Source organism: Aedes aegypti, chromosome 3 (genome assembly GCF_002204515.2).
Source record: "Aedes aegypti strain LVP_AGWG chromosome 3, AaegL5.0 Primary Assembly, whole genome shotgun sequence".
NCBI classification, from domain to species: domain Eukaryota; kingdom Metazoa; phylum Arthropoda; class Insecta; order Diptera; family Culicidae; genus Aedes; species Aedes aegypti.
The window spans coordinates 212,219,276-212,244,455 of record NC_035109.1 but is presented as its reverse complement, the minus strand read 5'-3'; the positions used below and the strand labels follow the sequence as shown (position 1 = coordinate 212,244,455).

At 39.2% G+C, this 25,180-nt stretch overlaps 1 protein-coding gene and 1 long non-coding RNA gene across 2 annotated transcripts in view; one reads left to right on the top strand and one right to left on the bottom strand.

Moving 5' to 3' along the window:
• Window positions 1–7,574: 7,574 nt before the first annotated feature.
• Window positions 7,575–9,185, top strand: LOC110679285. Its single transcript, XR_002502362.1, has 2 exons — window positions 7,575–8,381; window positions 8,454–9,185. It is a non-coding gene; the product is annotated as an uncharacterized LOC110679285 (long non-coding RNA).
• Window positions 9,186–12,385: 3,200 nt separating this feature from the next.
• The window catches only part of LOC5564889 (potassium channel subfamily K member 10), a 430,098-nt gene continuing 417,303 nt past the window's right edge, over window positions 12,386–25,180 (bottom strand). The window contains exon 8 of the mRNA XM_021853595.1: window positions 12,386–14,754. Within this exon, the coding sequence (XP_021709287.1) occupies window positions 13,997–14,754 (758 nt within the window). The 3' untranslated portion in view covers window positions 12,386–13,996. The remainder of the gene's footprint in view (window positions 14,755–25,180) is intronic.

The window sequence follows — 25,180 nt, the reverse complement described above, 5'->3', positions numbered from 1 at the left end:
ATTTGAAAGGAGCAAAACTATTAAGTGCCCATTGAATCGATTCAGTAGTTACGATACTGCGAGCCGAGGCCAGAGACTCGTAACTACATGAAAAGACATTTGGTTCATCCGTAGATGCTATGTCCACACATCCGGGGAAGTGTGTATTGAATAAACATTCTAAAACTTCTTCATCGGAAGAAGTAAAGTCACTGTGGTGATGAGCGCTCTACTCATTCACAGTCATATACATTATACCCTTCATACAGTACACACTGAATAGTGCCATACCTAGCACATGCTCTGTACAGCAGCATTCAGTCTGGTATACACGCTCGATCTATGAACACGCGGTTACCACAAGTGGCGACGAGGTGAAAAATGGTTAGGAAGTACAAAATATTGTTTGTAGTGTTCTGTGGAAAATGGTGCGGTTAAAGTTTAGTTTTCGTGAACAAACACGCAAATGTGAATCAAGAGTGCGAAAGAAATAATATTTTGATTATGTGGCAATTAAAATTGTTCGATAAGCAGTGTGATGAAAACAGAGGCATTTGGCTAGCAATCGGTGACCTTGACAAAGCAAATGAGAAAGGAGTGCGAAAAAAGTGAAAGCGCTATTGTGATTTTGTGTCGATGGTGCGAAGGTCAGCGTTCGGAGCACATTCAAAGCATGGTGAGACAATATCTGGTGGTATAAGGTATGTACGGTGCGTTCTGGCCACAATGGGCAGGATGAAAAGTGTACCTAAAGTTGAACCATTAATAAGTGTTCATTAATGTTGTGTTCAATTTCAAGTTTTGAACAACTTGATGTGGGTTTTAATGTGAATGGTTCAATCGGGACAACTACAGTGATCACACTAAAAAAAAAACTTTGAAAAGGACTCGCAGGAAATGATAGGGAACACAGCTCGAGTGTTTAATTTTTCTAATGACGCATGAATATGACCAGAACTACGGCATATTTTTGCTAGTACACTGCGAGGTTTTACACAAGTATTGCACAGGGTGAGACCACTAAGTTGATAAAAGGAGGACAAGGACGGTTCGCTGTTGAACGCTACTGCACTGATTGATCACGGTGGAGAGGCACATGCATGTTATGAGAAACCGTCTTCGCCAATGAACCTCTATTTTTTCAGTCGTTTTGTCCACTGATCTACAGCGACTGATATGGCTTTAATATTCCTAAGGCTAGATAACGTTTGCAATTATAATTCAAGCTCCTGGTCTTGTTTCATCTATAACTTCATTTCCCAGGCTAAAGAGCTTAATTTTTGAAGGTGGATGCGAGTAACTGACACTGAAGAAGACTGCAAGTGGAAGTCGAAATGAACGCATCTGTCCCCAAATAGGCAATCGAGGCGGCTCAAAGCGTTCGATATATAAATAATGTATTGCGGCTTATTTTAAATCCACATCCAGCGGCGGCGGTAACTCGCAGATAATATGCGCGCAATTCAAACGCAACGTCAAATTCCAAGTAGGCTTGGATTGTTCCGTTCTTCAAGGACGCAAATGTTCCAAAATTGCCAAATCTGAAACATTTAATGATTTTTATCACCACTGCGACGGTATATCGAGATTTCCAGATAAACGCATTCCGTGGATTTCTCTTGCAGAGCACAAGAAATTTATTTCGAACACTGCGAAGAAGGTCAATGGGAAGGTATTGGTTTTATACAACGAATGTTGCTTATGAAGGATGACGAAGTGATGTGTGCTGCTTCGAAGGGGGCAGTTGGTATGCTTGTTTTTGAGACTGTGCGTATTTGAGGTGCTGATAGATGTCCGTCGAGAAACAAGTGTAATAATTAAAAGTCACAGTTCTAAAAACTTACAAAACTATGCAGTTTGAGCTTAAGATAGGAAAAAACGATCTTCTGTAAGGAAAGAGATGTGACACAGAAAAAAAAATATGGCGTGTATTCAAATTAGATGACAGTGGGGGCCCAGATAGCCGTAGCGGTAAACGCGCAGCTATTCAGCATGACCATGCTGAGGGTCGTGGGTTCGAATCCCACTGGTCGAGGATCTTTTCGTAAAGGAAATTTTCTCGATTCCCAGGGCATAGAAGTATCTTCGTACCTGCCACACGATATACACATGCAAAAATGGTCAATCGGCAAAGAAAGCTCTCAGTTAACAACTGTGGAAGTGCTCATAAGAACACTAATCTGAGAAGCAGGCTTTGTCCCAGTTGGGACGTAACGCCAGAAAGAAGAAGAAGACAGTGGGGATACGACTGAAAATAAAAAGCCAAATGACCAATGATTGAATCTTGAGGTTCACACAAATTTGATTCATTCGTAAATATGTTTTACGATAGGAAAAATGTATTGATCGAAAACCTATAGCTTTGTGCATAACTAATATAAGAAATAGAATGATTCGAAGACAAGAGATGAAAGATCTTAAAAAAAAACACACACACACACAGACACATAAAATGATGGATTGGATTTTGAGCTAAATAGAATAATTAAAATAATGGTGGCAATAAAGTCCATGAGCTCAATCGAATTATGTAAACTGATGTTGTAAGCATAATCAATGAAATCTTGTGCTGGAGTCACCGAGAGAACACAAAACTGATTGTTGTGTTGGACTGTGATTAAATTCCCTGAGCGCGCAGAGTAAGTGCTGTGACTAGATTCACTGCTAGTGCATAAATGCAATGTGATAACTCACTGAGACAAAAAAAGCGATTGAAATCGATGGACATCAGGAATAGTTGTGATTAAATTGACTGAGAGCGCTAATAAAGCGCTGTGATTAAATTCACTGAGAGCGCAAAGGAAGCGCTGTGATTAAATTCACTGAGAGTGTGTAAATGCACTGTGATTAAATTCACTGAGCCATAAATAATCGATTGAAATCGAAAGACCAGTAGCAGTTGTGATTAAGTTCACTGAGAGCGCACAATAAGCGCTGTGATTAAATTCACTGAGAGCGTAAAGGAAGCGCTGTGATTCAATTCACTGAGAGTGCCAAAATGCACTGTGATTAAATTCACTGAGATCGGAAACAGTGATTGAATTCACTAGACATCAAAAGCAGTTGTGACTTGATTCACTGAGAGCGAAAAAATGCACGGTGATTAAATTCACTTAAAAAAAACAGGAATTGAATTGACTGGACACCAGAATCAGTTGTAACTGAATTTAATAAGAAAACAGCCTAAGTAACAACCAAACGTTTAACGCTCCAAATGCATTGCGGTAGGTGATATGGTTCGGTGATGGTACTATGTGCCCAGTTTGGCGATATATAAGACTCTGTGTGCTTGTTGGTTACCTGACAATGATTAAATTTCTGGAAAAAATAAAATGAATTTATGTTGAACCGGCAATCCTTTAATCTATGGATACATTGTAGCACTGTTTGGCAAGGCATAAGTAGATGTTGTTTATTAAGAACACACAAGAATCGTTGCAGGTAATGTCACTTATATAGCCATGGTAAAATTCAATTCACAAGTAAAAAAAACGGAACCTGTGATTGAATTCATCAAAAGAGCACGAGAAACTCTGTTATAATATTTATGAGGATTGTAGGTAATAAAATGTTAATCAATTCCTTACACGCGCATTAAACAGTTAAGGTCTATGAAGCATTTGAAAAAAGTTCAGTTCGATAAAAAAAATGATCACAAACAGTTTAAAATGCTTCATTTGTTATAATAAATTTTATTGAAAGTTTGAGAAACACTTTTTAATTATTGTAGATTTACAGAAAGCAATGCGGAAAAAAACACCGGAAGCAAGAAGGCCCAATTTCTGTACAAATAATAATAACACAATCCATTTGACGAGGTTATTCAACGCATATTTGAATAGTGAAAAAATTGGCAATTAAATGGGAAAGAATACATAGATAGTTATCGTGTTGTATAAAGCATATTCTGCTGTCTGACAAGACACTTTGATTTAATTTATTACTGAATTTACTTCTGTTAAAACAATCGGTTAAACAATACTTGTTAGATTTAATAAAATCAACGAGTTATAAACATTACAGGCGCAATGAAAGCTTTACGGAACAGCCTGAACCTGAAGTTTTCGGAGAAATTGTAAAACAAATATTCATTGAAATATTTTGCGTACAGCTAAAAAAAAAGTTGCTGCGATAGCACGTGGCGTTTGCACTGCTGGTAAGTTATGACCATCTTGGTGTTTAAAACAATACAATAGGTGCGGTAGCGATCAACGCGTAGCTCTTCAGCAAGACCAAACTGAGAGTATTCGAATTCCGCCGGTTCTTTTCGGAGAGGTAACTTTTTTTTAGATTCTCATGAGAATAGAGTATCTGCGTACCTGTCACAATATGGTTTGCAATATGGTCAATTGAAAAAAAAAAAGCTCTGAGTAAATAACATAGAAAGTACGCATGAGAACACTTAACTAAGTACCAGGCTCTGTCCCAGTAAGGGCATAAGCCCAGAAATAGAAAGAAGGTTTGAAATGAATGTTGGAATGTATGTATTTTACGAAGACTGACAAACGTTACATTTCTCTATACTCTTAAAAATAATGAAAATATCTGTGGACGTAATCCACGTTATGACTGAATGACACATTATGTAAGTGATGGAACGACATAAAAACGTGTTTTTGAAGATGTATTGAACAAAAAAATGTAATTTTACATGACAAAGGACACGAAAACGATAGCACAGTGATCGACATTCACCAAATCAGACACTTACGTATTTCAAATTTAACACAAATTTACGTCATTTGGTTCGCTTCTTTTATGTGCATCCAAAAGACGTAAAATCACATGATTTTTTGGGAGTATGTAGGTATGTGTGAATTAGGATCGCTCTCGATTGCCGACGGCAGTACGACTTGATAAATCTCATGGGCAGCCGAAATAATTCACCAATCAATCATATAAACAACGACTGGTTGCTCATTGTAATCTCCTGCTTATGATCTGATCTTTAATTGAAATTAGGAAAAAAAAAATATGTTGTTAATATACCTTAAATCATAGCAAATAAACATCTATCCAGAGTTAGTAACTCTGGACAAACCAGGTTCCAGGGTGCTTATTTTGACATCGTCCTGTAGATGGGCAACATCGACCCCGAAACCAGTCGACGGAAAAGGTAAATTTTAAATCCTTTTTATGTTTGTAAGAACAATAAGTGTTGTGTCCAGTCTCGCGTCGTGTATTGTAAATGTGTGTTTCTGCTCATCTGCTATTAAAAAAAATAACGCAGAATACTTAACCATAATCATCAAACTGAATACATAAAAGGGCGGTCAGAGTCATTAAACAAATACAGAAGTAACAGGCCATAAGTTTACACTCCCAAAATGAATTGTTTTAACTTATATCTAAGAATGCAATGAGCCAGGAAAAGAAAAAAATACTAGTTATTTTATTCAGTGATTTTATTGTGGTAAAATAGAACGTTATTGCAGTATAACAGTATAATGTATTAAGGAAGAAAATATCACCAACAAATGAAATAAGTTTTTGCTTCACAGGCATTACTATGAACATATTTGAAGATTGTTGATATTTTTCGGTGATTACTACACACTGAAACACGATTATAACGTTTCGGCTTACTGATTTTCAGCCATCATCAGATCTACAATATATTTAAAAAATGAATTTGTTTACAATTTTCGATAGCTTTTCATCAAATTTTTCTTCCACCCACTTGTTCAAATCGATCGTTCACCACCAGTGTGGTTTTATTACTAACCCCCTTTCCTGCTATACATCTAACATTCTTCGCATTGGTCACTGTACGTCATCCATCTTGGTGTTGGTAGCGATCGGATTTTACCCACTAGACCGTTGTATGTAGAGTCTATACCTCCACACTCACGCTGCATATTGACTACTCTGTCGTCACCTAGTAGCTTGATGTGGAAGGCCTCTGCTATGGTTCTGCTTGCCTGGTTCTCGATCCTTTCCAGAATTTCCGTTTTGTCGAAATTGAAGTTATGTCCTTCCTCTAGATGATGTTGCGTTAAACCTGTTTTTGCTTCCTTCTTCCTCATGTTGTTCCGGTGTTCATTAATTCTTGTCTCCAGCATTCTTCCCGTTTGTCCAACGTATATTTTTCCATCGTCCGTGCCGCATGGTACTGCATACACTACATGTTTCGTTTTCTGTTTTGGGATTGTATCCTTCAGTTTGCTGAAAACTGTGTTCTTTATTTTGTTTCGTGGTTGATGTGCTAGTGTAATGTTATGCTTGACGAGGATCTTCGACAGTTTTTCGCTTAGGCATGGTGTATAGGGAGCTGAAACGTATTTTGTTTCCTTCTTTTCGGCTTCTTTCCGTAAGCTGTTGTAGTATTGGTCGGTCCTACTCTTTATCAACCTGTTAACAAACCAAAACGGGTAGTGATTTTTTTGCAGAATATTCCTCACTAATGTTATTGCTTTTGGTCTATCTGCGGCATCAGTGAGTTTGATCGCGCGATCTATGAGTGCGATCGCCGTGTTCCTTTTATGCTGAAATGGGTTCTCTGCATTGAAATCGAGATATCTTCCGTTCGATTGTTTGGGTGTCCAAATCTTCGAGATTTTACCGTCCTTTCTTAAGAGAGTTATGTCAAGGAATTTGAGTTTGTCATTTTCCTCTCGTTCTACTGTGAATTGCAATTTGTCATGAAATTCATTGAAGACGGTCACAATTGTGTCAACGTCTCTTTCATTTGCGATGCAAAAACAATCATCTACATAGCGACGATAGACTCTGATCGGTAAGAGCAAGAGTTTCCCGAAAAATAAAAACGATCTTGGATACGTGGAAGGACAACAGGTACATCGACACTAAAACCCACCGAAAACTGAATGTGTCGAACTGCAACCCACCCCGCATATATGGACTTCCAAAGGTCCACAAACAAGGAAGGCCATTACGCCCAGTGGTGTCGACCATCGGTTCCACAACATACAAACTAGCGCAATATCTTTCCAATATCCTTGGGAAAATCGTCGGAAAAACGGAAAACCATGTGATCAACAGCTTCACGTTTGCGACTGAAATACCAGGAACGCAGATAACCGAGGATGAGGTAATGTTTTCGCTTGACGTCACGTCATTATACACGAACGTACCGATAGAATACGCACTAGAGTGTATTAGTCGACGCTGGAATGAAATCGAGGATCACACACCAATCGACAGAAATAGCTTCGTATCTGCTGTTGAACTTGTGTTGGGCTCCACGTTTTTTGTGTATAGAGGAGTCTTCTACAAACAAACATTTGGGGTTCCTATGGGTTCTCCGTTATCACCTGTCGTAGCAAATCTAGTCATGGAACGACTAGAACAAGAGAGCATGCGCACGTTAGAGGAGAAACAAATACCGATCAGAGTCTATCGTCGCTATGTAGATGATTGTTTTTGCATCGCAAATGAAAGAGACGTTGACACAATTGTGACCGTCTTCAATGAATTTCATGACAAATTGCAATTCACAGTAGAACGAGAGGAAAATGACAAACTCAAATTCCTTGACATAACTCTCTTAAGAAAGGACGGTAAAATCTCGAAGATTTGGACACCCAAACAATCGAACGGAAGATATCTCGATTTCAATGCAGAGAACCCATTTCAGCATAAAAGGAACACGGCGATCGCACTCATAGATCGCGCGATCAAACTCACTGATGCCGCAGATAGACCAAAAGCAATAACATTAGTGAGGAATATTCTGCAAAAAAATCACTACCCGTTTTGGTTTGTTAACAGGTTGATAAAGAGTAGGACCGACCAACACTACAACAGCTTACGGAAAGAAGCCGAAAAGAAGGAAACAAAATACGTTTCAGCTCCCTATACACCATGCCTAAGCGAAAAACTGTCGAAGATCCTCGTCAAGCATAACATTACACTAGCACATCAACCACGAAACAAAATAAAGAACACAGTTTTCAGCAAACTGAAGGATACAATCCCAAAACAGAAAACGAAACATGTAGTGTATGCAGTACCATGCGGCACGGACGATGGAAAAATATACGTTGGACAAACGGGAAGAATGCTGGAGACAAGAATTAATGAACACCGGAACAACATGAGGAAGAAGGAAGCAAAAACAGGTTTAACGCAACATCATCTAGAGGAAGGACATAACTTCAATTTCGACAAAACGGAAATTCTGGAAAGGATCGAGAACCAGGCAAGCAGAACCATAGCAGAGGCCTTCCACATCAAGCTACTAGGTGACGACAGAGTAGTCAATATGCAGCGTGAGTGTGGAGGTATAGACTCTACATACAACGGTCTAGTGGGTAAAATCCGATCGCTACCAACACCAAGATGGATGACGTACAGTGACCAATGCGAAGAATGTTAGATGTATAGCAGGAAAGGGGGTTAGTAATAAAACCACACTGGTGGTGAACGATCGATTTGAACAAGTGGGTGGAAGAAAAATTTGATGAAAAGCTATCGAAAATTGTAAACAAATTCATTTTTTAAATATATTGTAGATCTGATGATGGCTGAAAATCAGTAAGCCGAAACGTTATAATCGTGTTTCAGTGTGTAGTAATCACCGAAAAATATCAACAATCTTCAAATATAACAATCGACGGTGACTTAAACCCTATAGAAGGATTACTATGAACAGTTTATTATTCAAAAATATATATATACGTTATAGAAAGGATATTGGTAAGAACAAGGATAGTGGAATAACTAAATTATAAATTGCAGGAATAATTCCAATTTACGGTACAGAAGGATCACAATGCAATGGAAATTAATGCGCCTCCGATGGGCTTGAGATTTATTTTATTGACGTTTTTGACTTTCTAGACATAATGGATGCTATTTTTGATACTAGTTACTTGGATGCAGTACATATGAAAGAAGCACAATCTTATAGCAAAATTATGTTTGGCGGAAAAAAGGGAGAGGTAGCTGGTACATGTGCATCTTATGATAGTCGAGAGTATAAAAATAATAATAATTAAATAAATGGTCACAATCATTTGAATATTCTAGAGGTGAATATTTACTGATTCGAAGAACTTCACGGAGCCTAACGTCTAATGATGAACAAATATGTACTGAAACTTCAATAAGGTACCGTGGGGCAAGTGGGTAATGGATTTTGCATAGTTGGGATTCTTCAAATTCCAGAGACCTTAAATTGAAACATATGAGGTCGTGTATATTTTTTAGCTTGACTCCCACCAAATATAAACAGTATACTGAAATTGATTTTTATGTAAAATTGAAGAAAAAAGTACAGAAAAAGTTTATGAAAAACGTCTCTTTACTTTTCACTTGCCCCACAGGTGGGGCAAGTGAAAAGTTTATCGTTTTGAACAATGAATTCTAAAACTAACAGTTACATTCACGATTTCTATTACCTTTAACATTTGTTAAGGCGTCCCAATGAACAATAACATAAGTAACATGTAAACAAAGAAAATTTTATTTTTGTTACTTGAATTTTCTTCTGTTCAGTTATGTTTGTTGAAATGATTCGACAACACTGTAACTGCAATATTCCCAATGTTAGTTTTTACATCATGGGACAGCAATTGCATTTCTGCTCTGTAGATTTTCCACCGCTCGTTATTTGTTTCTAAGAAAGTCGGATATGACGTCGGATAACTTTTCAAAAGAAATCAAACGGAATACTTCAATAAAGTATTTAGAAACTTTTTAATGTGGATACACCTATAACCCACTTTTATGTTTTGAGCTAGCTTTGCATAGACATTTCACGAGATTTTCGTGCGTTGTCTTATATTGGAACTTTCCAATCAACGTCTTCCTTTTAATCGGCTGTCCGAAGTAAACATATTAATATCGTAATATTTGGCAACCTTATTTTTAGAGAAGTTCCATGATTTGGCCATGATAATAGCTTTTAACGCTTTTAGTATAGTGTTTCTTGAATTATAAGCACGTTCTGTTATTCTATGATAATTGCGAACCTTGTGTACTTATAGCTACCTAGAGAGAAAACACAAATTCAATCTCTAATGAGAAACTTTTCACTTGCCCCACGTGATTGGAAAATTGACGGTGTTTCAATTTAGTTATTTTTAGGTCTATGTCAAATTAATTCTAAAACTTTTTTTATTGCAGTTTGAAACTGTCAGAGGGGACAACTTAGAAGTGGTACAGAATATTTTTTTCCGCTACTTTTTTCTACTGAAAATATTAAAATAATATTGCACGCCGCCATCTTGTTACGGAGTAACAGTTAACAGGTTAACAATCTTTTGCTCTATTATGCAATAATGGTTGAAAAATCTCAGGAATCTCTTACCTACCGTACTGTTCTGAATGGCTTCAGCGGTTTACGCATGATTTTGAAACGTTAATTCACATATTCAGTAAAATATACACATTATTTTCACTTACCCCATTTACCCACTTGCCCCGCGGTACCTTATAATAATTTGTACTAAATCGTTGGTTGACTATAACTAATTTGTGTAATGTCTTAGAGTTAACATTATCTTGTAATTCAAACAATTTAAGCCAAAGAACAAATTAAGATTAAAGAAAAGGGGATGTGGTGATGAGCGCTCTACTCATTCACAGTCATATACATTATACCCTTCATACAGTACACACTGAATAGTGCCATACCTAGCACATGCTCTGTACAGCAGCATTCAGTCTGGTATACACGCTCGATCTATGAACACGCGGTTACCACAGTCACCATTAGGTAAGCGAATTTCGTTCACTTGGAAATCCTTAGATTTTGCAAGGATTTTGTTCAGCCGACTGACTTCACTCAAACTGGAAACATTTGTACAAAGGTTTTTCCAGCCGGATCGTTCAGCAGAACGAAGAGCCTTCTTGTAAGCCTTGCGAGCCGACTTGAACGACTCTGATCCAGCTGAACGGCGTCTGTTCCAACTCCTTCTACAGTGTTTCCTGAGTCCAGTCAGATCGGAATTCCACCATGGGGTCCCTCTTGTAGTCTTTACAGACCGCAGAGGACATGCTTCTTCAAAAGCTTCCATAATGTAGGATGTTGTAGTATCAACGGCATCATCCAGATCACTTGGATTTTCAATGGACGGAGAATATCCATGAAATTTGGTCGCAACCAATTCAATATAGAGTTCCCAGTTTGTTGACCGGGGATTCCTAAAACGCAAAGTCTGCACAGTTACATTTGAATGCTCAAAGAAGATGTAGCGATGATCAGATAATGATTCCTCATCTGATACATGCCAATTCGTCAACTCGTGACTGATTCTATTCGAGCAGAGCGTTATGTCTAACACTTCTTCTCTATTAGAAACCATGAAGGTTGGGCGATTGCCTATGTTAAGTAATCCAAGGTCTGTACTACTTAAGTATTCCATCAGACTGGAGCCTCTCAAATTGATATCTGAGCTGCCCCAGATGATGTGATGAGCATTGGCATCACTGCCCACAATCAACGGAAGGCCTTTTGTTACGCAGTGTACGACAACTCGTTTGAAGTCATCCGTTGGGGATGGTTCATCATGTGGTAAATATACCGAACAATAGACGTATTTCCTGTTGAGGTCACCAACAGAAACATCAATTGTGACAGCTCATACATCTCTGGTCGTCAACTCAGAAATGAGTGTAGCAACGATTGCTTTATTTACGAGCACGCATGCGCGGGGCATGGAGCGCGAGTTTGCCATTTCAAGTTTGCTGAAAGTAGCAAAAACTGGGTCCACAAGGTTACCTAGATAGAAGTTCCCTCTACGAAAGTAGGGTTCTTGAACTAGCGCCACTTGGGCTGCACCATTTTGCATGAGTCTGCAAAGATTGATCGTTGCTGTTCTTTTATGCTGAAGATTGATCTGAGCTAACCTAACCGTAGCCACTACCCAAACTAGGCAGGATTAAGCTTTTTGCAATCTCAGCACGAAAAAGACCTGCAACGAAAAAACCAGATCGGTATCTATTTAAAGTCGCCAAAGGCGAAAGAGCACAGAATACACTGTGTAAAACGCATAATGCGAATCCATATAGGTGATAATTTAAATTAAATGTCGACATATTCATAATCCCACCCTTATTAAGCCTCAGGATAGAGACTGAAGAAGGGCAGCCGATTATCTCGGAGAAACACAAGGTCACCTGCACCATTGCTCCGGGTAGCACAGGAAGGACTCAATACTGTGGAGGGCGCCCTGGTACCCCACAGGCTCCGTATGCGGTTAGGTTTTATTTAGACCCCCCTAACCATTCATTCCTAGGCACGGTACTCATCACACCATAAATTAGGGGTCACCTGTGAGGTGGACTTTTACCACCGGAACAGGCAGTCCTTAGTGTTAATTCTTAGCCAGTTGAAACAACCGCTACCAACACTACGCGGCTATCTAGGCTGCTCGGAAAAAGGAGTTTAATATTGATGATTAACTCCTGACGTGCCCAAGCAGCCTTCAATAATTTCATAAATTAAGTAGACTTGTTAAGTTCGTCATGGATTCTTCGTTCAATGTAACAGTCACAACTTCAACGTAAGACTCATAGACTCATGGTTCCTATTCTAGTGCTTGATTAAATTGATTTAATTTTGTAAAGAAAAAGCTTTTCTCTTAGTTATTTTGCTTAATTTCCCAAACCTTTTGTGTTGCGAAGCCTTTAGTTAAAAAGGAAGCCAAGATTTTTTTTTTAGGAGACAGATAAATAAGTAAAAAGAGAAACAAACATACAAATTTACGGATTATCAAAATAATATACATAAATATCGAGAAATTAAAAGAAAATGCTACGGGAATTACGGTATTACAATTTTATTTCCCGTTTTCCGGGAAGTCAAATCCCGAGAAAGTTACAAACTCTAACAAGAATGATAATGATTTCCACTTCCATGAGGTTTCTGAATAAATCTCAGGAAGTGGCAAATACTTCAGAGAGTAAATGTCCCCTGAAGGGCTTATTACGTAGAATCATGAAAAGGTTTCAAAATTATTCAAAAATAGGTTAGTTTCATAAGTGCACCATATTCCCGGAATATGCCAGGAGGTGGCCAATATCATCAGAAGCCATTTATGTATCGAACTTGTTCATGAAAACCATGATGTTTGGTGTAGCATAAACCAATTCATTCGAAAAGTGGCCACTTCCCTGGAGATCATCCCTAGCATTTTTTTTTTTACTTTCAGAACCAGTCCTGATGTTCTCGATGATCAAAGTATAGTCATTTGATAACACCCCTGAAAAACTATGATCTTTTGTAGTCATGTTCAAATATTCAAAGTTAGGTAAAATTATACCTTATATCCGCCCCAAAAAATAAAACTCAAAAGAGTATCCCCGACATACCATCTTTTAGCTTCACTCTTCGCCTAGAAAAAAATAGAGAGATTGTAAATAGGTAGAAAAGTTTCCGAGTACGAAAAAAATCAAGTCTTGCTCCAATATTTTGGGGATTAAAGCCATTGATGCTAAATATTTTGCACTCGTACTTATTAAAATGTGTAACTGAATAAACGATGTGTTCAAATTAGAGAATTACTGTATGGTATGGATTATGCATCGCACAGTTATAAAATTAACCTTGAAAATTTCGAAATTTTGAAACACCCTAACGAATCGTTTTGAATATCAATGCCCATCACGCTGAGGAAATGAAGGATGGGGATAGAGATGACGCTCGCTATCAGACTTTGATAATGTCTCCGGGGCATTGAATATTTTCCTCTCAGGAACCCTCCCGTCACATGAACACGTCGTTGGCCATGGTGGACTTTCTGGGCGTGGTCGGCAGCCCGTGGGGGCATTTTGATTCATCTTCGAACGTTACCATTTTTTCCCGTGGCTTCGTCGGAATTGCAATCATTGTCGAACTTCCAGCGTGCGTTATCATACTGCGCTTGGTTGGCGGAAGCGCCAGATCGCCCACGCCAGACAGATTGAATTCACTCACACTCCTCGGTACAAAGTACTCTACATGGTTTTCCATTATCCCAGTCGAGCGTCGGGCTGGCGTATTTCGCTGGAATGCACTTGAACGACGTGGCAATGAGTTATACTCATTAGGCAGTATGTCATTAGGCCTTTGTCAGGATTTTATTGGAGTCATTGCCACCGATACCAACGCTACGTCCTCGGTTGATGAGGGAATCGATTCCGGAGTGGCGAATTTCTTCAGCCATACTATTAGCTCCGTTTGTATGAGACTGAAACACATGGCCACAACTGCCATCCCGACTACAATGTATGCTGAGGCAGCATATTGTGCAATATTCCCGGCTGGCATTAGATCACCAAAGCCGATTGTGCCGAGGGATGTAAAGCAGAAGTATAAACTCTCTAGCACCCCCCAGGGCTGAATTTTATGGAACAGAACGGCGCCGAATGTGACGTAACAAATCAGTATCATAATACAGATTGATATTGGTACGACTGATTGATTATGTTTGCTCCCGCTGTTTACCGTGTGAGTTCCTCCATTGGTTCCCATGTTACTAGTTCCTAATGCTCCTCCGACGACTCCTCCGTAACCATGTGGATCGTGGATTCCAGTCCATGTCTGATGGTAACTGGTACTTTGCTGCTGTTGGGATCGTTTCTGTAGCTCAGAGCTAGATGATTTACTGTTTATAGCCGAGTTTCCACTTAGACTTGAACTAGTGCTGGCGCTATTTGATGATGACGAATGTGACGATGGTCTAATGCGGTGAAATAGGCACCGCATGGCCGCCGAAAGGCCTTCTCCCATCGCCGAGAGGTACAGCAGAATAATCGGAATGCCAAACAGGGCATAAATTAGCGCCGCTAGCCTGCCCCATTGCGTTCGAGGCGAAATTCCACCGTAGCCTGAAAAGAGACAGCGAAAATGAAAAAAAAAGGTTTAGAGTTTGCCTTTCTGGACAAGAATCCAACAAAAGATTTTTCATGTTTTTCTGGGTTAATATGGCACCCTCATTAAAGGCGCGGTAAGAAAAGAGTAATTTGATAGGGCAAAGTTGGTGGTACCCTGTCGACACAGTTCATTCGTTAGAAGGTAAATTTACCTATGGATCTCTATGTTAATTAAGCCACGTTCTTCTGGTAAGTTGTTGTTAGAGCATGTCTTTAGTTATTATACGCCAAACCTTAACGTGAAACAGTTTTGAATCAACTTCTAAGATTGCACTAAAACTTCAAAGGTACAAATCTCGCGAAGAAAGCAGTCAACAACAGTGTACTTTTTATTTTGGCTTTGTACAGTAGCAGAAAGCTTAAAATAAGAAGTTCAGAAACGTTTGTCAAATATTTCTCCAGTTTAGTGCCTTTGAAAACGTGAGTAGGGGCACAAGTCGGCCATTGTGCCGGACATCTTTGGATTCCGAGATGTTTCACCTTAAAGCCAAACATCGTTCGTGGAACATTTCGCAAAGCAATTCGAATGACAGGATTTTATTTGATGAGTGCTCTTCAGGGTATTTCTCAATTTAATACCCTAATAGCTCTATGTACTTGTTTCTCTTCTTCTAGAACTGATTTGGTCTAAACCGACTCTAGTCAACTTTGTAGCCAACTTGTTACTTCCACTGACTTTGACTCTGATCATATCCTTGTTATATTTCAAATATCACGTAAAGCGAATCTCAATCATTTCTGCTCTAATTCCAGTTACTTCCGAGCCGACAGGAATATTTATTAAGCATACGTCGATAGTGATCTTGATATAAACATTTCTTTGCTAACAAAACTTATATTGAGCAATTCTCGCTGAAACCAGGCCGCCATCGGCACCCATCGTTAGAATTCCAATTTTAAGTCACTGATCGCTAGTTTTCGATAAAACTTAAAGGTGGTCCTTTCTGTTTTCTCAAATTGGTGGACCCCTCGTACGCCAGCTAGCTGAACAGTTTGCGAAAAAGCCCATTTTTTGATAAATTTTGGCTATTTCTTCACGGGATATGTCTCATATTTCGCTTGGAACACAAAGCAAACTTAGAGGCATCGTATAGAGAAAGGATATAGCTTTCATTTAAACTTGAAAAAATTTTGGCGACCATTTTGAATTTGGCCGCCATCTTGAATTTTGTTAGAAAAATCGATTTTTCACCATTAGCGCACCGCTAGTTTTGAATTCTGAGATCACCATCAGAAAGCTGAGGAAAAATTGTGTAAGATAGGCTACAAAAACTAGGTGAGCAACGGTATTTACCCTATGATATGAACGATTTTCTAAATCATGTTCTACTATTTTGACGTATATGGCGAGTGCAATCAATGCAAACATAATTTTTTGTGCAACAAAGTGTTCTATTATGTACACCCCTAATTATTAGTTGAATTTATACAAGCGTTGCCACCCCTACCTTCTCGACACAGAGGAGAGTTCAGTTTGATTGAGTGCGCGGCAGTGAAAAGATCGCAGAGAATAAAGTTAATGAATTCGCTAATTCATGTGTTTTAATAAAGACTAAAACATGGTGTCAGAAGTAAACCTGGACTACTGTTGTGTTTTCCGGCGTCATTGATATCGCGGATAACGTTTTTAATGTAGAAAACCGGACAGAAGTGGTCACGATAGTTTACCGTGAGCCGCCATTTTGTTTCCCGGGTGATCGTTCGAGAAGTGTTCGCGTCGGTAAAAAGTGCCGCCATTGCTATTTTCCGAGTGTGATTCAGTGTAAATCCTCATGAAATGGATCCAAACCAGTTCAAAGCGTTCATGGAGCATCAGGCTCAAATGATGACGCAGTTGATGCAAGGATTAAATGCGACTGCCGCTACGATAGCGGCACGGGCTGCCACGCAGATTCCAGCCACACCACAGGTGCCACAAATGCCTCTACCTTCACCGCTCGTATTGGAAGGCGACATGACCGAAAACATGGATTTTTTCGACAAAAGCTGGAACAATTATGTGAAAGCTACAAAGATGGACTCGTGGCCCGCCATCGACAATCAGCAGAAAGTCAGCATTCTTCTTTCTGTGATTGGGGAACCAGCCCGAAAAAAGTTCTTTAACTTCGAGCTCACTGAGGCTCAGCGTAATGATCCAGATGCAGCTTTAACAGCAATTCGAGACAAAGTAACACCGAAACGAAACGTTATTTTGGATCGACTGGAATTTTTTAGTGCCACTCAGTTTTCCCGTGAGTCTACCGACGATTTTGCAACCCGTCTGAAGATACTAGCTCATGGTGCTAAACTAGGTAACCTAATGGATGAACTCGTTACCTACAAACTCGTTACAGCCAATAAATGGCCACAGATTCGTTCCAAAATGTTGGCTATACCAGACATCACCATTGACAAAGCAGTCGACATGTGTAGAGCGGAGGAAATCACCACCAAACGATGTCAGGATCTGGCAATCCAATCTATGGATTCAAAATCCGAATCTGAGATTAAGAAAGTCAGAAAAAGCAAATCCATGCCCAAGCCGAAGACGCTCCATTGCAAATTCTGTGGTGATCAGCACGAGTTCTCGAAAGGTGTTTGTCCTGCCCTTGGTAAAAGGTGTAATCGATGTAAGGGAAGAAATCATTTTGAGCGAGTGTGCAAAGCCAAACGTAAATCGTACAGAGGCACCAGAAGAGTCAAGGAGATTAAAGACGACAGCAGTGAGTCTGAGGAGTCATCTGCTTCCCAAGACGACGCATCATCTGAAGATAGTGAGCCGGAATATGAGATCGGAAAAATTTTCGACTGTTCCGAGCGTGGAGGATGTGTTGTTGCTGAGTTGGAGTTAAAGTTCTGTGAAAAGTGGAAGAAAATCAAGTGTGAACTGGACACTGGTGCCAACACCAGTCTCATAGGACAAAACTATCTAGTGAAACAAGATAAAGAAGAAAATCTCGTGATGCTTCCATCAAAGCTACGTTTGCAGAGCTTTGGTGGAAGTCCTATCAAAGTGCTAGGGCAAGTAAAAGTACCCTGTCGGCGTAAAGGAAGAAAATACAGTTTGGTACTGCAGGTGGTAGAAGGAGACCATTGTCCACTACTGTCTGCAAAAGCATCCAGAGTACTCGGATTCGTCAAATTCTGCAAGTCAGTCACATTTGGTGGACCAAATCCAGCTGTATCATCGGAAAACCTGCTAAAAGTTTACCGTGTTCACGCTCAAAAGATTGTGGACACCCACAAGGAATTGTTCACGGGATATGGAAAACTGGTCGGCGAAGTATCCTTGGAGGTCGACAATTCAATTTCCCCATCAATTCAAACTCCTCGTCGAGTTCCGATCGCATTACGCAGCAAGTTGAAGGCGGAGCTTGAAATGCTGGAAAGAGAAGAAATCATCGTAAAGGAAACAACTCATACTGACTGGGTTAGCAACATTCTCATTGTGCAGCGTGGTGATCCTGCTAAGCAGAGTATTCGTGTTTGCTTGGACCCAGTTCCGTTGAACAAGGCGTTGAAGAGGCCGAACTTGCAGTTTGTCACCATTGATGAAATTCTTCCAGAGCTGGGCAAGGCGAAAGTTTTTTCAACGGTAGATGCCAAGAAAGGATTTTGGCATGTTGTCTTGGATGAAGCGAGCAGTAAACTAACAACGTTCTGGACGCCTTTCGGGCGATACCGCTGGACCCGGCTACCATTTGGTATTGCACCGGCACCCGAAATATTCCAGATGAAGCTCCAAGAAACCATACAGGACCTCGAAGGTGTTGAATGCATAGCAGATGATATTCTGATTTTCGGCATAGGAGATTCACTGGAGGAAGCTTTATCCAACCACAATTTGTGCCTAGAAAAATTATTATGCAGGTTGGAAAAACACAACGTAAAGTTGAATCGTGAAAAGCTTAAACTATGTCAGACTTCAGTGAAGTTCTACGGACACATCCTAACGGATAAGGGTCTTCAACCGGATGAGAGCAAAATTGCGACTATTCGTAACTACCCGACACCTACAGACCGCAAAGAAGTACATCGTTTCATCGGCATGGTGAATTATCTCAGCAGATTTATTCCGAATCTGAGTGCCAATCTTACCAACATGCGAAAGCTCATCTCAGAATCCCAGCCGTGGAAATGGACACCAACAGAAGCAGCAGAGTTTCATCGAGTCAAATCTTTGGTATCGGATATTGGGACGCTCCAGTATTATGACGTAAACCAGCCAATTACCATCGAATGTGATGCCAGCTGTTTTGGTTTGGGAGCTGTTGTGTACCAAAGTAGCGGAGTTATAGCATATGCTTCTCGAACCCTGACTGCGACGGAACGTAACTACGCCCAAATTGAAAAGGAGTTGCTGGCTATTCTGTTTGCGTGCATCCGTTTTGATCAACTAATCGTTGGAAATCCAAAAGCAGTCATTAAGACCGACCACAAGCCGCTGCTCAATATTTTCGAAAAGCCTCTGCTTTCTGCACCACGCAGACTACAACACATGCTACTTAGCCTTCAGCGGTACAACCTTTCAATGGAATTTGTTACTGGAAAGGAAAATGTCGTCGCTGATGCGTTGTCGCGAGCACCTATAGCAGATGACCAACCCACGGATCGATACAAAAAGTTGTGCATCTACAAGATCTTCAGGGAGATTGAAGACGTGGAGCTGAATCAGTATTTAAGCATCTCAGATAGTCGATTGAGCGAAATAATGGACGAGACAGCTAAAGATCCAACAATGCAGCAGATCATCGATTATGTGAATCATGGTTGGCCACATTCAATCACTCGAGTGCCCGATAACGTGAAAATTTACTACAGCTATCGTGATGAGTTGGCTACCCAAAGTGGAATCGTTTTCAGAGGTGACCGAATAGTAGTACCGTATGCACTTCGTCGTAAATTACCGTGAAGGCCCCTAACTCTGCGCAGCTCCTAACTCTGCGCACTTTCACCAAAATCCACCAAAATCTGGTAAAATACTTAAATTTTTGTTCAAAATTTATTTTTCATATATTGCTACAATAGTAATAAAAAAGCACACGAAGAATTTTCTTGACAAATTTACGTTTGTTACTTTAAGAAAAAATAAAATGGCTTTGAAAATAATGAAAAACTTCCAAATTGACTGCCCGTTAGCAAAAATGCTAAGGGAGTACCACATCACTTAAGTCATTTGAAGCAAATTAAAGAGAATATATTTTCGATTTTTAATACGTAGGCTCTAGTTTATTTATCGAGCAATCATCACTGATAAAGTGCAACTTATTTTCCCTCCATTTTCTTATTCTTCTTAAGTGCGCATAGTAAGGAACCATTTTTCAACTATGTTCCTTACTATGCGCAGCAGTTATAAAACGTTATTTTCAACATACAATCAACCCTCCAGAGGTCGATATTGAAGGAAACCATTGACTTGTCGACACCATCGAGATATGGAATAGAAATGCTTTGGAAAATTGTTTGAGAGGACCATCATGGTAAGGGAAGATTAAAAAATGACCTCCATCATATTCAAAGGATTTCTACACTCCGTCCCCTCAATCCCCTGTCGCGATTTTTACAGTACCTAATGCATGCATTGTCACATTTTCATAGACTCCACCTGCCCGTGAACTATGGACGTAATTTTTAAATGCTCCCTAACCATGCAATAAAATAATTTTGATTTTTTGTATAGTTTCATGACTCAATATCGAGTAATGGGACATCGAGGTTTAATCGCATTTGCAACATAGAAACGCCAATAAAGTGCTGTTATTGATCTGCAATAGGAATCGTTCATTAATTACGTCACGCTTATACAGAGCGGCGATACTTTTCGATTGAGTGATGAACACTACATTAAGAATGGATATACCCTTACGCTTAAACTATTCTTCGTATTTAGTAGAAATGTTCAGGTTTCACATATAGCAAACCAGCACCAGGTTCTTATTTATTTTCTTCAAACCCGGATCCGACCCGAATCGAGACAATAATTTGATACTAAACCCGGACCCGAACCGAAGAAATGTTTTGTTTTATATTTGCTAGTGAAAATGCATAAACAGTCAAAGCTTATTTTCCCTTACACGCCAATTGTGAACGCAAAAAAAGACATAGTTTGTACCCTTTGTGTATGTTGGTTTAGGTTTTAGAAAACTAAGTTAATTACATGTTTTGGAAATCATATGATGATTTCGATTGTTTTGAAAGTTGCACTTAATGGCATTCAATTGAATTATAGATAAAATACACTTCACTTAGTAAATTTATGTTAGAGACATTCCACGCTCCACTGGGGACGTAAAGCCGTATGAAGCAAGAAAATGAAGAGAAATTTGGAGTTTAAATGCTAGTAATGCTATTAGAAAAACACTTCAACTGTTATAAAGAATTTATCGAGTGCGCAGAGTTAGGAACCTAAATGCGCAGAATAAGGAGCATTGCAAAAATCAGTGCGCAGAGTTAGGAACACGGACACCCTTTAGAAAAATTAAAAATTTGCAATAAAAATCATTACTTAGTGAAGCTTTTATATTTTTTCCTTATACATAAGATCAATAAGTATTTGCTTCCAAAATTTCAGAATATTGTTTTTTGTTTTCAATTAATTACAGCTGTTTGAAATTTGAAAAGCCTTAAGTGCGTAGAGTATGGGGCCTTCACGGTAATTGATTGCTGTCATGTAAGCCATAACGGCATAGAAGCTACTCTCAAGCTGGCCCGGGCAAACCTGTTTTGGCCCGGCATGAACTCGCAAATAAAGGAAGTAGTGAAAAGCTGCAACGTGTGCGCAAAGTTTTCCGCATCGCAAGCTAACCCACCCATGAAAAGCCATATCATTCCGATCCATCCGTTCCAGCTGATATCCATGGACGTGTTCTTTGCAGAATATGAAGGACGCAAGCGAGCCCTTTTAGTCACTGTGGATCATTATTCCGATTTTTTTGAGGTGAACATCCTACGCGATCTAACCCCTCATTCCGTCATATCAGCATGCCAACAAAACTTTGCTCGTCACGGAACACCACAGCGAGTTTTGACGGACAATGCTACGAATTTCGTTAATCGTCCGATGGTCGAGTTCGCTAAACATTGGGATTTTGAATTAGTGACTTCAGCGCCGTACCACCAGCAAGCAAATGGAAAATCAGAAGCCGCCGTCAAAATAGCAAAACGTTTGCTAGTAAAAGCTACTGAAACCGGAACTAATTTCTGGTATGCTTTGCTACATTGGAGAAATATTCCCAACAAGATTGGTTCGAGTCCGTCTGCCCGTTTATTTTCCCGCTCAACACGTTGCAGTGTCCCATGTTCTGCCGCTAATTTGCTGCCGAAAATTGTTAAAGATGTCCCTGAAAGTATCGAAGAAAACCGAAGGAAGGTGAAACACAGGTACGATCAGAAAACGCGCCACTTACCAGATATGGAAACCGGTTCTCCTGTCTTCGTGCAGCTTAGTCCAGACACATCCAAGATTTGGACTCCAGGTACTATTTCGAAGCGGTTGAATGACAGATCCTACTGTGTTGCAGCAAAAGGGAAGGAATATCGCCGTAGCCTTGTACACATAAAGCCACGAATTGAAGAAACCGCTCCATCCGCTCGTACTGCAATCACTCCCAAGGACAACGAAGGAATTGTGCCAAGAGAACCGCGAACTGTTATGGGTCAGCGAACAAACAACAACATTGACGACGAAGTTTCTTCTGAAGTTCCTAACACAATTTGCTCGCCGCCTGCTTTGTCGCCGTCATCGTTGTCAGTGTCACCGTCGCTGTCAGCTTTATCAACATCGACAGTGAAGCCCACCGAGAGTCGGATTCCATCAATAAGTGACAAGGTTACCAGACCGAAACGGGTGATTAAAATTCCAGAGAAGTTGAAAGATTATGATTTGAATTGATGTTACAATACTTATTTTTAAAGTGGGGAGGATGTTCTATTATGTACACCCCTAATTATTAGTTGAATTTATACAAGCGTTGCCACCCCTACCTTCTCGACACAGAGGAGAGTTCAGTTTGATTGAGTGCGCGGCAGTGAAAAGATCGCAGAGAATAAAGTTAATGAATTCGCTAATTCATGTGTTTTAATAAAGACTAAAACACAAAGAAACAAGTTTTCAACCGTTGGTGTATTATTTGAGACAGATGAAGAACAGGAGTATTAATTTGAGTGTAAAAATCTGATGGCCATCTTGGATTTTGATGCCATCTTGGTTTTAAGTAGTAGAATGAGTTTTCACCTTGTTAGCACTCAACATGTTGAATTTCAATGCTACCGTTACACTTATTCTTCTTCTTGTTCTTCTTTTTCCTCACGTTACGTCCCTACTGGAACAGAGCCAGCCCTTCAGCTTAACTAGTTTTAAAAACAAATTATCAAATAGGATTATTTTAACGCTTATTTGCTACCTGAATGATTCTTTTTCATATCTTCGAGTTGTAAAATAGCATTATTTCTTTCATTTATTTGGTCTAAAACCATTGATACAAATGAACAATCAGTTGAACAGCTGAGATAAGATAAGAAAGATAGAATCTGATAGTTTTTTTTTAACGGAGGCCTTTTAATTCAACATGATGAGCACTGAGATGGTAAAAAATCATGCAATTGCCTAAAACCAAGATGGCGTCCAAAGCCAAGATGGCCGCCAGTTTTTCTAACCTCAAAATTATACACCTGCCTTTCGGTATTTCGTCCACATTAGAACAAAACCTGCTTCTCATCATTCAATTTCGCTATTTTTCACATGCTTGTTAGGCGGTACTAAAAACGATACTTTATGACTTAGAAAATCAAGGATGTTTTTTGCTTCAAAATTTAAGACTTTCATTATAAATTAATGCACTTTTGTCAATGTTTTACGTTAGTACTACAGATATTACCATAAGGCTTACTAATGTCCCGATACGCAATCTATAAACTTCATACAATGAACAACAACATAGGGTAAAAACATGTTTGTTAAATACCATCAATGTTTTTTGACGGTTTTCTTTTATTGAATTTATTTATTCATTATTACAGAATTCAAAGATACGTGGAAGAATTATTCTGTTGTCAGAAATCGCATTAAAAAAGAAAATTCCTGTTTAATAACCTGGATTTATAACTAATAAAGCTGAGTATCAGGCTCGGTTCCAGTAGGGACGTAACGTTAGTAAAATGAAGAATAATAATAAGAAGAGTATACGTAATCTTTTTTTATTGGTAGCCTCTAAATTCGACATGCTGAGTGCTATCAAAGTGAAAAATTAATTCTACTACCTAAAATCAAGATGGCATCAAAATCCAAGATGGCCGCCAGATTTTTTCACTAAAAATAATATTCTTATTCTTTACTTCACTCGAATAAAACACTAAAGGTTGAAAACTTGTTTCTTTGTTGTACAAAAAATGATGTTTGTATTGATTGCACTTGATTACAGAATTCAAAGATACGTGGAAGAATTATTCTGCCGTTATACGCATAATTGTCCCATGTTACTTTTTGTGCATTTTAACTTTTTGTCATCGAACAGTTTATTTTTACGTATAGTTTTAGAAAACACCCACCAAAAATTAACTTTGTTCGGAAACTCAATAAAAAGCAAGCCAAGTCATTTTGCCCCATTGTTGAATTTCCACGCATAACTGTCCCACTACTGTATTTCTACGCATAACTGTCACACTATACAATTCGCTGCGTTGAACTCGAGCAAAATATTCAGTAGGCAGTTTTGAATTAGCTGGTGTTTGGGAAAATCGTTTTGAACATCTTTTTATGTTGGCTTTACATCCCATGTGGAACACAACCCGTTTTATGTGTTTGAATTATCGGGATGCATTCATCATTCATGCGAGCCTGACGTCAAATTTGATTGAAATTTTCAATATCAAAATATTATTTCCCATCCGTTTTTCAATGAATTTCAGTTGAATTTTCAGGGTCAATCACAAAATTCTTCTAGTTTTTGGAACCGCGGTCATCGATTAGAAATTTATCGTTATTTTGGATTCATCACGGGAAGTACTGAAATAATCCCACTTGAAGAATCAGTAACCACTTTAATTTCTAGTGGCTGGCTTTCGACATACCAACTTCATGATTTAGCAAACGAAGTCTAAATAAAAATAGTTTGACCTACATTGGATGACTTGGTCACATGCTGGGTTGTTCCGAATATCGGTTGGCCGGAAGTGGCCATTATATTGGCGAATCTGAAACCTGGCTTGCGACCTATCAATGTCAAAGGTGGTTCAAATCAAGTCTTAAGGTGGTTCAAATGTATTTGAATGACTTGACCACATGTCGTATTGTTCCGAATTCCCGGTTCCCTGGGGAAAATGGCCACTAAACTGTCGGTTTTGAAACCTAACTGGCAACATTAAACTTCATAAATTCCCAAATCATGAAGTGTAACACTAAGGT